General features: G+C 46.3%; 1 protein-coding gene across 1 annotated transcript in view; it reads left to right on the top strand.

The window, feature by feature from the left end:
• COL9A3 (collagen type IX alpha 3 chain) overlaps positions 1–17,400 on the top strand; it is a 61,392-nt gene that overhangs the window by 16,181 nt on the left and 27,811 nt on the right. The window contains exons 3-12 of the mRNA XM_040331450.1: positions 4,927–4,962; positions 5,695–5,766; positions 9,182–9,235; positions 9,969–10,004; positions 10,106–10,129; positions 14,014–14,067; positions 14,574–14,627; positions 14,837–14,878; positions 14,988–15,044; positions 16,742–16,795. Of these exons, the coding sequence (XP_040187384.1) occupies positions 4,927–4,962; positions 5,695–5,766; positions 9,182–9,235; positions 9,969–10,004; positions 10,106–10,129; positions 14,014–14,067; positions 14,574–14,627; positions 14,837–14,878; positions 14,988–15,044; positions 16,742–16,795 (483 nt within the window). The remainder of the gene's footprint in view (positions 1–4,926; positions 4,963–5,694; positions 5,767–9,181; positions 9,236–9,968; positions 10,005–10,105; positions 10,130–14,013; positions 14,068–14,573; positions 14,628–14,836; positions 14,879–14,987; positions 15,045–16,741; positions 16,796–17,400) is intronic.

Raw genomic sequence — 17,400 nt, 5'->3', positions numbered from 1 at the left:
ACTGGACCCAGGGCCGGCCTTTGGGGTGTGCGAACTGTGCGGCCGCACAGGGCGCCATGGGCAACAGGGGCGCCGTGCGACCATCACAGCTCGCAGAATGTGAGTGGTAGCAGTGCCGGGTCACCTCTTCCTCCTCATTGTCGTTCCCCAGGCTCCTGGCAGAGGATAGAGGGGCCCCAAACAGCCTCTTTGTGTATGTTTAGGTGACCAGGGGGTGAGGGGTGAAGATGGGTGGGGTGCCACAGGATTAGCTTGCACAGGGTGCCTGAACACCTAAGGCCGGCCCTGACTGGACCTATTAAAGTTAGTTGGTGCCAGGGCCGGGACAAGAAGTGGGCAGAAGGGACGGCTGCCCTGGGCGCAGTGTGTATTGTGGGGATGGGGATACCACAAGTTCCTTCTACTATAAGTCAGTAGTGACAGCGGCATCACTACATCTGTCAGCCCAGCGCTGGAAGCGGCAAGGAGAGGAGAAAAGTTCCGGGAGGAGGTGCGGGCTGTGCCTTCCCATCCCCCTCCTCTTCATAAGCTTGCAAATAATGAAGGGGGGTGGGGGGCACAATTTGGCATCCTTGCCCTGGGCATTGGATGATCTTGTCGCGACACTGGTTGGCGCCCTCTGTTCCTGACCATCTTTCTTGTGTCACTACTACAGTGATTATCCTTTACAGGCAGAGAGTGATAGGTGTCCTGGGAGCCACACAAAGCCTGTTGTGTGATAGTGAATGGCAGTCTCAGCCTGGACCCCTGCCAAGCCATGCCCCCAACGTGTTTCACTCCGACCACTGGAGCTTACTCATGGGGACGGAGTCTCCGGGTGGAAATGTGTCATGGGCCACCACTGAGATGATCTTTTATGCCTTGTACACACAATCGGTTTTCCCTGCAGTAAACAGTCAGCCGGGAAAACCGAGAACCTGCTCGGTAGCTTTTTCCCCCTACACACAGCCGGGTTTCCCGACAGGAAAACTGCCATGAGAGCTTTGGCCGGAAAACCCGGCCGTGTGTATGCTCCATCGCAGGTTTTCCCCGTAGGTAAACTGCCAGCTTAAAAACCGCCGGGAATCCCGGCAGGAAAAAAGAGCCCGCCTAATTCAAATTTGAATGATGTGGGCGTGTTTTATTCAAATTTAGTGTGACCCCGCGTATTTACACCGTTCACGAACGACTTACGCAAACGACGTAAAAAAATTTGACACGGGAACGACGTCCATACTTAACATTGCGTACGCCTCATATAGCAGGAGTAACCTTACGCCGGAAAAAGCCTAACGTAAACGACGTAAAAAAATGCGCCGGGCGTACGTACGTTTGAGAATCGGCGTATCTACCTAATTAGCATATTCCTCGCGTAAATCTACGGAAGCACCACCTAGCGGCCAGTGTAAAATTGCAACTAAGATACGACGGCGTAAGAGACTTACGCCGGTCGGATCTTAGTCAAATCTATACGTAACTGATTCTAAGAATCAGGCGCATAGATACGACGCCGCAACTCAGAGATACGACGGCGTATCTCTGTAATGAATCTGGCCCCTAGTGTGCATTATCACTCTGTGTAGCAGCAGGGAGAGGGGAAAGATCTCTTACCGACTCTGCTATAAGAGAAGTGCTTACGCACTCCTCTTTCACTGTACTGGCCGGGAGGTCAATGTGCCAGGGCCATATATATATATATATACAGTGAGGAAAATAAGTATTTGAACACCCTGCTATTTTGCAAGTTCTCCCACTTGGAAATCATGGAGGGGTCTGAAATTTTTATCGTAGGTGCATGTCCACTGTGAGAGACATAATCAAAAAAAAAAAATCCAGAAATCACAATGTATGATTTTTTTAACTATTTATTTGTATGATACAGCTGCAAATAAGTATTTGAACACCTGAGAAAATCAATGTTAATATTTGGTACAGTAGCCTTTGTTTGCAATTACAGAGGTCAAACGTTTCTTGTAGTTTTTCACCAGGTTTGCACACACTGGAGGAGGGATTTTGGCCCACTCCTCCACACAGATCTTCTCTAGATCAGTCAGGTTTCTGGGCTGTCGCTGAGAAACACGGAGTTTGAGCTCCCTCCAAAGATTCTCTATTGGGTTTAGGTCTGGAGACTGGCTAGGCCACGCCAGAACCTTGATATGCTTCTTACAGAGCCACTCCTTGGTTATCCTGGCTGTGTGCTTCGGGTCATTGTCATGTTGGAAGACCCAGCCTCGACCCATCTTCAAAGCTCTAACTGAGGTAAGGAGGTTGTTGCCCAAAATCTCGCAATACATGGCCCCGGTCATCCTCTCCTTAATACAGTGCAGTCGCCCTGTCCCATGTGCAGAAAAACACCCCCAAAGCATGATGCTACCACCCCCATGCTTCACAGTAGGGATGGTGTTCTTGGGATGGTACTCATCATTCTTCTTCCTCCAAACACGGTTAGTGGAATTATGACCAAAAAGTTCTATTTTGGTCTCATCTGACCACATGACTTTCTCCCATGACTCCTCTGGATCATCCAAATGGTCATTGGCAAACTTAAGACGGGCCTTGACATGTGCTGGTTTAAGCAGGGGAACCTTCCGTGACATGCATGATTTCAAACCATGACGTCTTAGTGTATTACCAACAGTAACCTTGGAAACGGTGGTCCCAGCTCTTTTCAGGTCATTGACCAGCTCCTCCCGTGTAGTCCTGGGCTGATTTCTCACCTTTCTTAGGATCATTGAGACCCCACGAGGTGAGATTTTGCATGGAGCCCCAGTCCGAGGGAGATTGACAGTCATGTTTAGCTTCTTCCATTTTCTAATGATTGCTCCAACAGTGGACCTTTTTTCACCAAGCTGCTTGGCAATTTCCCCGTAGCCCTTTCCAGCCTTGTGGAGGTGTACAATTTTGTCTCTAGTGTCTTTGGACAGTTCTTTGGTCTTGGCCATGTTAGTAGTTGGATTCTTACTGATTGTATGGGGTGGACAGGTGTCTTTATGCAGCTAATGACCTCAAACAGGTGCATCTAATTTAGGATAATAAATGGAGTGGAGGTGGACATTTTAAAGGCAGACTAACAGGTCTTTGAGGGTCAGAATTCTAGCTGATAGACAGGTGTTCAAATACTTATTTGCAGCTGTATCATACAAATAAATAGTTAAAAAATCATAAATTGTGATTTCTGGAATTTTTTTTTTTGATTATGTCTCTCACAGTGGACATGCACCTACGATGACAATTTCAGACCCCTCCATGATTTCCAAGTGGGAGAACTTGCAAAATAGCAGGGTGTTCAAATACTTATTTTCCTCACTGTATATATATATATATAGACACACACACATGTATGTTTGAGCTTTGGAGTGCACACCCTAATGCAATAGGCTGCGCACACCTATGGCAGATCCTATTGCTTTGTACCTTGATCACGCTACAACGTCAGGTTGAAATTTTTATAATGAATTTAAGGGCAGAACTCTACCAAATGCAGACAGATAACACATTAGTAGATAGTAGGGTTGTCCCGATACCGATACTAGTAACGGTTTCGGGACCGATACTGAGCATTTGCACGAGTACTTGTACTCGCACAAATACTCCCGATGCTTCACCCAATACTTTTTTGTGAGTGACGAGCGGGCGGAGAGGGGACGGAGAGCGGGCTGAGAGGAGGCGGAGAGCGGGCTGAGAGGAGGCGGAGAGCGGGCTGAGAGGGGTGGAGAGTGGGCGGAGAGTAGGCTGCCGCCATCTAGTTGATCAGGTCATTTAAATAGCTGTGTGTTCCCCGCCGCGCGTCGTCATATATAGCCCCTCCCCCTTGTCCGGGCACTTTGATAGACAGATCATCCGTCCCAGGATTGGACGGGTGATCTGTCTATCAAAGTGCCCAGGCAAGGGGGAGGGGCTATATATGATGACGCGCGGCGGGGAACACACAGCTGTTGAAATGAAAGCTGTTATGTTCCCCACATGCTGATCAACCAGACGGCGGCGGTGGCGGGGGGCTTTCTCTTTGCCTACACAGGTAGGCCACTGGGGACCTACACGTGGCTGCATTTGGGGACACAAGGCTGCATTTGAAGAAACATGGCTGCAATTGGGGACACAAGGCTGCATTTGGGGACACAAGGCTGCATTTGGGGATACATGGCTGCAATTGGGGACACAAGGCTGCATTTGGGGACACAAGGCTGCATTTGGGGACACAATTGGGGACACAAGGCTGCATTTGGGGATACATGGCTGCATTTGAAGAAACATGGCTGCATTTGGGGACACAAGGCTGTATTTGGGGATACATGGCTGCAATTGGGGACACAAGGCTGCATTTGGGGACACAAGGCTGCATTTGGGGACACAATTGGGGACACAAGGCTGCATTTGGGGACACAAGGCTACACATGGCTGCATTTGAGGCACACAAGGCTGCATTTGGGGAAACATGTCTGCATTTGGGGACACATGGCTACATTTGGGGATACATGGCTGCAATTGGGGACACAAGGCTGCATTTGGGGACACAAGGCTTCATTTGGGGATACAATTGGGGACACAAGGCTGCATTTGGGGACAAAAGGCTGCATTTGGGGATACATGGCTGCAATTGGGGACACAAGGCTGCATTTGGGGATACATGGCTGCATTTGGGGACACAAGGCTGCATTTGGGGACACAAGGCTGCATTTGTGGACACGTGGACACATTTTTTTAAAAAGTATTGGTAGTCGGTATCGGCGAGTACATGAAAAAAAGTATCGGTACTTGTACTCGGTCCTAAAAAAGTGGTATCGGGACAACCCCAGTAGATAGAAAAGATCATTCTCTTCCTTCAAATGACTTTCTTGTAATTTGTATTGGGGTTTTCTTGTGTAAAGCAATGAGTTGTTCCTTTTATTGCCTGAACCGCACCGTAATGGAAAGTTAAACTTGTATTGTCCATTTTCTCTCTTTCAGGGTGAACTCGGACCCGCTGGTATACCTGGACCTGCAGTAAGTACAAAAATGAAATCTCAGAAGCAGAACTGTATTTCAGTTAAAGCTGAATTTCAGGCTATATACATAAATAAGAAGCTGTTTTATCTGCAAATGTTTTTTTTTTTTCCATCAAGTTCTGAGATTTGCACATCTCTGCCACATAACGCAGCCTTGTCTGGCTGGGCAGGAGACCTGATTTTTATCTAATGCAGTTAAGTAACACCTAAAGGTCTTGCCATTCCCCCACCTGGTAACCAAATGGTGAAATCAAAAGAAGCAGATTGATCAGCTTAATTTTTCTGAGACTCCGCTCCTTCCTCCTATCAGCATGTACCTTTAGCACATGAGTTTTGCAGCTTAACCGTCTGGCTCCTTTTGCTGCTTCTCCCTCTGAGCTTTGTGATAGAGACTCATTAATTCATTTCCTGACAATCTCAGGGTTACCCATTTCTGCCGTCTGATTCAAATTACTATGGGTAAGACAATGCAATCTACAGACAAAATAAATTCCACATCTCACCTCTCTCAGCTTCAATCCCAAACTGCAAGAGCTCATATCAGGTCATATTCAGGTACTTACACCTCTTGCATTTAAATAAATACATTTATTGGTGTATTGATGAATATAAAGCTGCATACATGTGTGTCTGTTATATCTGCCTGAAGTTCAGCTTTACTTTATATGTACACATTTATTAGTGTATGAGTGATTAAAGGACTGATTTGTATTGGATTCTACTCTTATAGGGCCCCAAAGGAGCCCCTGGAAAACCAGGAGAAGCTGGAAAAGCTGGCCTGCCTGGCCTTCCGGGAATTGACGTAAGTAGAAAATTGACTATGAATGTACCTGTAATGTATGGGTGCTCAACCTGTGGGTGTGGCCCTCCAGCTGTTGCAGAACTACAAGTCTCATTATGCCTCTGCCTTTGGGAGTCGTGCTTGTAACTGTCAGCCTTGCAATGCCTCATGAGACTTCCACAACAGCTGGAGGGTCAATCGGTTGAGCACCCCATGTATATGGAAGAGGTGCACACGTGCAGTGTGATATGTTGGAGGTACCTAGTCCGATCATGTTATATGGGTCCTATGTGACCTCTGAAATAAGATATACCTGTGCTCAAATCCCAATAACTTGTACATGTATATAATCCATCAGGTGCTAAAGGGGTGTGTGACCACAAGTTAACACTCGAAATTCTGGGTGAACCCTCTGCACACTGCCATATACCCCTTTCTAGCAAACTTTGCAAGGAAAAAACAAGAGTTTTTAGTTCATACATATTACAATACATGTATAAGCCAGCCAACTGCATCAAAGCAATCCCTCTCTGGCCAGTCCCTACTCTACTCTGCAAAATTCAAATACTCTAGTGCAGGGGTCCTCAAACTTTTTAGACAGGGGGCCGGTTCACTGTCCCTCAGACCGTTAGAGGGCCGGACTATAAAAAAAAACTATGAATCATTTCCTATGCACACTGCACATATGTTATCATGATCATTGCAAGCCCCCCCACCTCACCATCATCATCCCCTCATTGCAAGCCCCCCTCGCCATCATCATTGTAAGCCCCCTCATTGCAACCCCCCCCTCACAATCATTAATTGCAAGCCGATCAAGATCATTGCAAGCTCCCCAATCATCATTACATCATCATCATCATCATTAAAAAATCATCAGCTCCCCTCACCATCGCAAGCCAGCCCCCACCATCATCATTAAAAAATCATCAGCTCCCCTCACCATCGCAAGCCAGCCCCCCCCCCCCCACCATCATCATCATCATTAAAAAAATCTTTAGCTCCCCTCACCATCGCAAGCCAGCCCCCCACCCCAACATCATCATCATCATCATCATTAAAAAAATCTTTAGCTCCCCTCACCATCGCAAGCCAGCCCCCCACCCCAACATCATCATCATCATCATTAAAAAAATCTTTAGCTCCCCTCACAATCGCAAGCCCGCCCCCCCCCCCCCCCATTGTAAGCCCCTCACAGCCTCCTTACTGTTTTGTGCTGTATCACGGTCCGGCTGTCACGATGTTCCCCCACTGTTGGTAACAGTTCTGGCGTGCTGATAAATGTCCCGCCCTCCTCCTCCTAGACCAGCTTGTGTGACAGACAGCACACTGGCTCTATCACACGAGCTAGTCTTCTAGGAGGAGGAGGGCGGGACATTTATCAGCGCGCCCGAACTGTTAACGCTGTGTCACAAAGATCTCCGTGACACAGCGGGATGATTGCTGTGTAACCGGCCGGCATTGCCTGTCAGGGACGGGCGGGCCGGTTTAAAGTCCTTCGCGGGCCACATGTGGCCCGTGGGCCGTAGTTTGAGGACCCCTGCTCTAGTGGATATAGTGCCAATATGGGGAAAAAGACACAAGTTGGAGAAGAGCTTCTAGGTTCAGGTTTGGCCACTGACCTGCAATGCAATAGAAATATACCTGTGCTCATTTACTCCAAAGACATGCTGATAGGTTAATTGGCTTCCGTCTAAAATTGGCCCTAGTATATGAATGTGAGTTAGGGACCTTAGATTGTAAGCTCCTTGAGGCTTCACCCTAGGTGGCTTCTTAGTTTGCCTGGTGGTAGCACCGGCCACATCTATCTAGTGTTTCTGGGTCCTTTTTTGATTGTTTTTACCATAAACTGAAGAAGCTGTTGCCTTGTTTATACTGTCCATCAATGTAAGGGGTCATTTCTATACTTCTCACCAATGTAAGGGGTCATGTCTATACTTCTCACCAATGTAAGGGGTCATGTCTATACTTCTCACCAATGTAAGGGGTCATGTCTATACTTCCCATCAATTTAAGGGGTCATGTCTATACTTCTCACCAATGTAAGGGGTCATGTCTATACTTCCCATCAATGTAAGGGGTCATGTCTATACTTCTCACCAATGTAAGGGGTCATGTCTATACTTCCCATCAATGTAAGGGGTCATGTCTATACTTCCCATCAATGTAAGGGGTCATGTCTATACTTCCCACCAATGTAATGGGTCATGTTTATACTGCCCACCGATGTAAGGGGTCATTTCTATACTTCCCACCAATGTAAGGGGTCATGTCTATACTTCCCACCAATATAAGGGGTCATGTCTATACTTCCCATCAATGTAAGGGGTCATGTCTATACTTCCCATCAATGTAAGGGGTCATGTCTATACTTCCCATCAATGTAAGGGGTCATGTCTATACTTCCCACCAATGTAAGGGGTCATGTCTATACTTCCCATCAATGTAAGGGGTCATGTCTATACTTCCCACAAATATAAGGGGTCATGTCTATACTTCCCATCAATGTAAGGGGTCATGTTCTATACTTCCCACCAATGTAAGGGGTCATGTCTATACTTCCCATCAATGTAAGGGGTCATGTTTATACTGCCTATCAATGTAAGGGGTCATGTCTATACTTCCCACCAATATAAGGGGTCATGTCTATACTTCCCATCAATGTAAGGGGTCATGTGTATACTTCCCACCAATGTAAGGGGTTATGTCTATACTTCCCACCAATGTAAGGGGTCATGTCTATACTTCCCATCAATGTAAGGGGTCATGTCTATACTTCCCACCAATGTAAGGGGTTATGTTTATACTGTCCATTAATGTAAGGGGTCATGTCTATACTTCTCACCAATGTAAGGGGTCATGTTTATACTGCCTATCAATGTAAGGGGTCATGTCTATACTTCCCATCAATGTAAGGGGTCATGTGTATACTTCCCACCAATGTAAGGGGTTATGTCTATACTTCCCACCAATGTAAGGGGTTACGTCTACACTGCCCATCAATGTAAGAGATTAGTACAGTTTTCACTGCCTAGGTTTTATTTTTATTTTTTTCTGGACATAATTATTATTATTGGTTTAATTTCATGATTATGAAGTAAATCCCTTTCTTTATCCTTTTTTTAACATTCCCTACAACCTGCTGATCATGTTAATATATCACACTAACAATTTTAGCGAGGGTTCCCTGAGACCATAAAACTATTTCAAGGATTCCTCCATGGTAAGTATAAGTGAATTGCCCTATGCAATTCATTTATACATATTGATTGGTGATGTCCTCTATTATTTTTGGTAGAGTTTTTCCTTTAATTCAGCTAAAACAGATTTTGATTTCAGTAGACAAAAGGCAAATTTGGTGATTAAAAATGACTAATGTGTTTTAGAGCTAATCTGAAGTAGTATGACTATTAATATTGATGTTTTTTCTTTCTAGGGCCTGACTGGATCTGATGGGAAAGCTGGACCTGATGGACCTCCAGGAGGAAGGGTACATTGTTCCTACCATGTCTAAAATGAGCGGAACCGTAGATGTTATGGCATACAGTCAAGGGATGAGTGTAATGGTGACGGGTTTACAGGCTGTTTGAGAAGTGTAAAACGAATGCCCCGTACACACGATCGGATTTTTCTAAACTTTTGACCGTCAAGAACGCGGTGACGTACAACACTACGACGAGCTGAGAAAATTAAGTTCAATGCTTCTGAGCATGCGTCGAATTGTTTCTGAGCATGCGTCGGAATTTTGCACGTCGGAATTGCCACAGACAATCAAAATTTCCGATCAGATTTTTTTCCGGCTGAAAAATTGAGAACCTGCTCTCAATCTTTTGTTGGTGGAAATTCCGACAGCAAAAGTCCGATGGAGCCTACACACGGTCGGAATTTCCGTTCAAAAGCTCACATCTGACTTTTGCTGTCAGAAAATCCGATCGTGTGTACGGGGCATAAATAGGTAACCAGGACTTTCTGTTAGATGGGAATTTGTAGCCTTACCTGATGTTTCTCTGTATCTAATTTTGCTGATGTTTGCCACCAATCGTATTTGCATGTGACTTTTTCACCTTCGGAAACATGGCAGGTTTGTGACACTTACAGGATTCTGCTGAGAGTTAGAATAGAGGATAGAGAACATGACTGTTCTTCTACATTACTGTATTTGGGGCATTAATATAACATTGTAAAGTATAGATTCGAAAATAATGTGATATGTTTTGTTACAGGGAGATATTGGACCACCTGGGCCTGATGGACCTTCAGTGAGTACAGATCCAAAACTCACACATAATTATTATAGTCATGTGGCTTTCAGATTGTTCAAAAAATGTTTCTTTAAATGTTTTTACTCCTTTCTTTATAGGGAAGAGGACCACCAGGACCTCCTGTAAGTGACTGCTAAACTTTCTTTGAACAGTAATACTAAATGTTTCTAATTGGACTCAAAGCCCCCCTGCATTAGTCCATGATCCACCTGAAGTTGCTTTTGGTTCATTCCAATCTTCCAGGCTTTGTCTACTGAGCCACCCCTTGCAACAACTTGGCCGTACCTCCAGTCAATTTTCGTTCCTCACTAGCCAAAAGTGTTCCCTGATATTAATCTTCCTTTTTGATCTGTCTGTACTCCCTCCTCCCTGTTATAACCTGCCACCTTCTTCTGTATCCTGCCTGTATATTCCCCCTCCCTCATACCACCCATCCTCTATACCCTCTTGTATCTTCCCCCTCCCTCATACCACCCATCCTCTATACCCTCTTGTATATTCCACCTCCCTCATACCACCCATCCTCTATACCCTCTTGTATCTTCCCCCTCCCTCATACCACCCATCCTCTATACCCTCTTGTATATTCCACCTCCCTCATACCACCCATCCTCTATACCCTCTTGTATCTTCCCCCTCCCTCATACCACCCATCCTCTATACCCTCTTGTATCTTCCCCCTCCCTCATACCACCCATCCTCTATACCCTCTTGTATCTTCCACCTCCCTCATACCACCCATCCTCTATACCCTCTTGTATCTTCCACCTCCCTCATACCACCCATCCTCTATACCCTCTTGTATCTTCCACCTCCCTTATACCACCCATCTCCTATACCCTCTTGTATCTTCCACCTCCCTCATACCACCCATCTTCTATACCCTCTTGTATCTTCCCCCTCCCTCATACCACCCATCCTCTATACCCTCTTGTATCTTCCACCTCCCTCATACCACCCATCTTCTATACCCTCTTGTATCTTTCCTCTCCCTCATACCTCCCATCCTCTACATTCTGTTGTATCTTCCCCCTCCCTCATACCACCCATCCTCTACAGCCTGTTGTATCTTCCCCCTCCCTCATATGATACCACCCATCTTCTATACCTTGTATCTTCCCCCTCCCTTATACCACCCATCCTCAACATCCTGTTGTATCTTCCCCCTCCCTCATACCACCCATCTTCTATACCTTGTATCTTCCCCCTCCCTTATACCACCCATCCTTTATATCCTGTTGTATCTTCCCCCTCCCTCATACCACCCATCCTCTATATCCTGTTGTATCTTCCCCCTCCCTCATACCACCCATCCTCTATATCCTGTTGTATCTTTCCCCTCCCTCATACCACCCATCCTCTATATCCTGTTGTATCTGCCCCCTCCCTCATACCACCCATCCTCTATATCCTGTTGTATCTGCCCCCTCCCTCATACCACCCATCCCCTATATCCTGTTGTATCTGCCCCCTCCCTCATACCACCCATCTTCTACATCCTGTTGTCTCTGCCCCCTCCCTCATACCACCCATCTTCTACATCCTGTTGTATCTCCCCCCTCCCTCATACCACCCATCTTCTATATCCTGTCTATATCTTCCTTAATTTGATTCCACCCATCCTCTATATCCTGGCTGTTTCCTTCCCTCCCTGATGCCACCATACTCTATATCCTGCATGTAGTCTCCCCTCCCTGATACCATAAATCCCCTTTATCCTGCCTGTATATTACCTATCCAGATTCCACCTATTCTCCATGTCCTGCCAGTATCCCCCCTCGCTGATACTACCCATCATCTATGTCCTGCCTGTATCCCCCTCCCTGATACCACCCATCATCTATGTCCTGCCTGTATTCCCTTCCCTGATACCACCCATCATCTATGTCCTGCCTGTATTCCCCTCCCTGATACCACCCATCATCTATGTCCTGCCTGTATCCCCCTCCCTGATATCACCCATCTTCTATTTCCTGCCTGTATCCTCCTCCCTGATATCACCCATCCTCCATAATCTTCCTTTTTGATCTGTCTGTACTCCCTCCTCCCTGTTATAACCTGCCACCTTCTTCTGTATCCTGCCTGTATATTCCCCCTCCCTCATACCACCCATCCTCTATACCCTCTTGTATCTTCCCCCTCCCTCATACCACCCATCCTCTATACCCTCTTGTATATTCCACCTCCCTCATACCACCCATCCTCTATACCCTCTTGTATCTTCCCCCTCCCTCATACCACCCATCCTCTATACCCTCTTGTATCTTCCCCCTCCCTCATACCACCCATCCTCTATACCCTCTTGTATGTTCCACCTCCCTCATACCACCCATCCTCTATACCCTCTTGTATCTTCCACCTCCCTCATACCACCCATCCTCTATACCCTCTTGTATCTTCCACCTCCCTTATACCACCCATCTCCTATACCCTCTTGTATCTTCCACCTCCCTCATACCACCCATCTTCTATACCCTCTTGTATCTTCCCCCTCCCTCATACCACCCATCCTCTATACCCTCTTGTATCTTCCACCTCCCTCATACCACCCATCTTCTATACCCTCTTGTATCTTCCCTCTCCCTCATACCTCCCATCCTCTACATTCTGTTGTATCTTCCCCCTCCCTCATACCACCCATCCTCTACAGCCTGTTGTATCTTCCCCCTCCCTCATATGATACCACCCATCTTCTATACCTTGTATCTTCCCCCTCCCTTATACCACCCATCCTCAACATCCTGTTGTATCTTCCCCCTCCCTCATACCACCCATCTTCTATACCTTGTATCTTCCCCCTCCCTTATACCACCCATCCTTTATATCCTGTTGTATCTTCCCCCTCCCTCATACCACCCATCCTCTATATCCTGTTGTATCTTCCCCCTCCCTCATACCACCCATCCTCTATATCCTGTTGTATCTTTCCCCTCCCTCATACCACCCATCCTCTATATCCTGTTGTATCTGCCCCCTCCCTCATACCACCCATCCTCTATATCCTGTTGTATCTGCCCCCTCCCTCATACCACCCATCCCCTATATCCTGTTGTATCTGCCCCCTCCCTCATACCACCCATCTTCTACATCCTGTTGTCTCTGCCCCTCCCTCATACCACCCATCTTCTACATCCTGTTGTATCTCCCCCCTCCCTCATACCACCCATCTTCTATATCCTGTCTATATCTTCCTTAATTTGATTCCACCCATCCTCTATATCCTGGCTGTTTCCTTCCCTCCCTGATGCCACCATACTCTATATCCTGCATGTAGTCTCCCCTCCCTGATACCATAAATCCCCTTTATCCTGCCTGTATATTACCTATCCAGATTCCACCTATTCTCCATGTCCTGCCAGTATCCCCCTCGCTGATACTACCCATCATCTATGTCCTGCCTGTATAGCCCTCCCTGATACCACCCATCATCTATGTCCTGCCTGTATTCCCCTCCCTGATACCACCCATCATCTATGTCCTGCCTGTATTCCCCTCCCTGATACCACCCATCATCTATGTCCTGCCTGTATCCCCCTCCCTGATATCACCCATCTTCTATTTCCTGCCTGTATCCTCCTCCCTGATATCACCCATCCTCCATATTCTGCATGTATCCCCCTCCCTAATACCACCCATCTTCTATATCCTGCCTGTATCCCCCTCCCTGATACCACCCATCTTCTATATCCTGCCTGTATCCCCCTCCCTGATACCACCCATCTTCTATATCCTGCCTGTATCCTCCCTCCCTGACATCACCTATCCTCCACATCCTGCTGGTATCTTACTCCTGCTCAAAAACCCTCAGCATATAAAAGCCAATAGGTCTGCAAATCAAACAAATAAGTAGTATTTTTAGAGCGCAGCCCCAAGAACTTGTCAGGTTTAACCTAACAGCCAGTTGTAGATGTTATTCTGTATCAGATCTTGGTAATGTTGAGCCAGGTCACATTTCATTTATCAGCAACATCTTACAGATTGTGTCTGATCTGTGTCCTCCTTCCAGGGTCTGGCTGGACCGAGCGGCTTACCAGGCGGTAAAGGACCCCAGGGACCAGCGGTATGTTATTTTTTGTTTGCTACTTTGTAAGGGTATCCTTAACCAGGGCTTAACAATATAATTTCATGGCTTAATATTAATGCAAATTACTGCAGCAAGGGGTTGCTGAAGTTGAACAGGTTCTCCCAAATAGTACAGAGGCTGCCAGTCGCCCAAGCACAGTCCTACTCACACCAACAATTAAGGCTCTGCGCATTCCTTTGGTCAAAAGACCCCATACTTCGTATTTCCATCTAGCTGTATACTTTGCTTTTCCATCTTCAAGCCCAGATGAAGGGACTTTGGCCCCCAAATGTATCAGTGCTATTATAAAATCTTCAATTTTATCCTACTGAACACATTTTTAATCTTGGCGACTGACCAGCTTCAGACTCGCATTCTTTTAGTTACTCTTTAATATGACAGCACGTATAATAAATGCGTTGTTACATGCTCTTTAGAAGAGTCTTGAAACTTTTGTTTGTCAGTAGTCATTATTAAGTTCTTATTTGAATGTTATTATACAGGGACCTGCAGGTCAACCTGGCCTTCCAGGCCCACCAGGACCACCAGGCCCTCCGGTAAGCTGCTCTAATTATGTCTGATTGGTTAGCATGGTGTTGCGTCCAAAGCAACCCAAAAAAATTGCTTCATTTGGTTTATTGTTCTGTCTTCCTACATAAGACCTTGTACCCAGTACGTATTACCATGGTATAAGACAGCAGAACAATTAGTGATAGGACCCTGCAGCTTTCTCTCCTCTCATGCATTCCCTGATATTTTATTATAGGGTCTTCCCGGAGTTGTTCCCGACAGCAATGGAGATTTGCAGGTAGGTTTTCAGATGTTCTGGCCCCATTAGCCTTGGCCATTTGAAGGACACATGAACAAGTATCCATAACTGAATAAGTATTAATGACAGTCCTTTTTCTTCAATACAGTGTCCAGCTGTTTGCCCACCTGGCCCACCCGGTCCTCCTGGCATGCCAGGGTTTAAGGTAAGACTATTAGGGCACCTGTCAGTCATGGATCTGAGGCTAGTTTGGTGTATCGTTCTGGCGATGGCCAAGACTTCTGCCCATTTCAGACCATTGAGACCTCATCAGTCTCCTGCTGCTCTTTCACTTTCCTATCTGCCCCCATACTGTAATATCCACATCTCCCCACAACTCCCCCCCATACTGCAATGTCCACATCTCCCCCCATACTGTAATGTCCACATCTGCCCCCATACTGTAATGTCCACATCTGCCCCCATACCGTAATATCCACATCTGCCCCCCATACCGTAATATCCACATCTGCCCCCATACTGTAATGTCCACATCTGCCCCCCATACTGTAATGTCCACATATGCCCCCATACTGTAATGTCCACATCTGCCCCCCACACCGTAATATCCACATCTGCCCCCATACTGTAATATCCACATCTGCCCCCATACCATAATATTTACATCTGCCCCCATACTGTAATATCCACATCTGCCCCCATACCGTAATATCCACATCTGCCCCATACTGTAATATCCACATCTGCCCCCCATACCGTAATATCCACATCTGCCCCCCATACCGTAATATCTACATCTGCCCCCATACTGTAATATCCACATCTCCCCCCCATACGGTAATATCCACATCTGCCGCCCATACGGTAATATCCACATCTGCCGCCCATACGGTAATATCCACATCTGCCCCCCATATCGTAATATCCACATCTCCGTTTGTCTGCTCTTACCGGAATAGACAGCAGGCAGACCCGCCCGCAGAGTAGACGACACAAGCAGGCGGGTGGTGATGACGTCAGCGCGCCTCTACTAGGCCGCCGTCGGGTGGACCTAGATGGCCGCCGCTCCGGAACTAGGCCGAAGCAGCAGCCTTTCCTATGGGCGAGACCGCAGAGCTCACTCCGCGGATCGTCCCGATAAAAATAATTTTGATCGATCAAAGAAATTAACGATTAATCGAGCAATTAGTCGTTAATTTCCACAACCCTAATGTTTCTATAAAACATTGTAAAGACTTTACATTCCCTTATATGCCCCGTACACACAAGCGGAAATTCCGACAAGAAATCCATGGATTTTTTTTCCGACGAAAAACTGGCTCACATGGTCACATAAATCTTGTTGGAAATTGCGAGCGTCAAGAACGCAGTGACGTACAACACGTACGATGAGCCAAGAAAAGTTCAGTAGCCAGTTCGGCTCTTCTGCTTGATTCTGAGCATGCATGTTTTTTTGCAGACGATCGGAATTTCTGATAGGAACTTTGTACGTCGGAAAAATAGAGAACCAGCTCTCAATCTTTTGTTGGCGGGAATTCCAACAGCAAAAGTCCGACGGAGCCTACACACGGTCGGAATTTCCGACCAAAAGCTCACATCGGACTTTTCTTGTCGGACTTTTCGCTCGTGTGTATGGGGCATAAGAAGTGCTTACTGCCCACCTCTATGTCTGAAAATGGAGAAAATAGAACAGTGCTCTCCACCAATCACAGGCCACAATGGGAAGATTGCGATAGTGCAGTAATTTTAGCATGGTCTGAGGAACCTCCAACTAGCGATCTCAGTGCTAGATCTGCCTGTACGTGGTCCACGTATTCCAGTCCAAGATTAAATTTTTTATGAATGACCTTATTTATTTATTTATTTGTATTTAATCCTTGTCTTTTCTTCTTTTTATTATAGGGTCACACGGGGCACAAAGGAGAGAGAGGGGAGTCTGGAAAGGACGGACAGAAGGTAATATTGGGGTTTAATTGTCAATAGCAGCCTTTCCCAACCTTTCCAAACCAGAGAAACCCTTGAAATAAAATTCCAGTCTCAGGAAACCCCTACTAAAAATTCTGATATCTACATCTCATGATAGATTAGTGTGATGGTCAGTGGGAAGAACGCTCCTCACACTTGTGGTCATTGGGAAGAATTGCCCCTTACAGATCGCTAAAAAGATCAATGGTGTCAGTCGAAACTTATCTGAGAGGCGGAAATTGCTCCTTGCTCAAGGAACCCCGAGCAACCTCTGAAGGAACCTTAAAGTAGATGTAAACCCCAAAAAAAAATTTTTCTTTTTGATGTCACAATGTAGAGAAGTAGACAGGTTTTTATCTGGAAGTCTGTTAATTTTCACTGAACAGTAAAAGAGGATTGCTCAGAGCTGAAATAACTCTTTGTGGCAAGACTGGGCACAGATGATAGAAAATCTTATACTCTACATCAGGGATCTCCAAACTACGACCCTCCAGCTGTTGCGGAACTACATGTCCCATTATGCATTGTAAAACTCTGACATGACTAGGCATGATGGGAATTGTAGTTCCTGAACAATAGGAGGGCCATAGTTTGGA

Source organism: Rana temporaria, chromosome 12 (assembly GCF_905171775.1).
Source record: "Rana temporaria chromosome 12, aRanTem1.1, whole genome shotgun sequence".
Classification (NCBI taxonomy): Eukaryota; Metazoa; Chordata; class Amphibia; order Anura; family Ranidae; genus Rana; species Rana temporaria.
The sequence above is the reverse complement of the archived record's forward strand: the minus strand, read 5'-3'. Positions and strand labels throughout refer to the sequence as shown.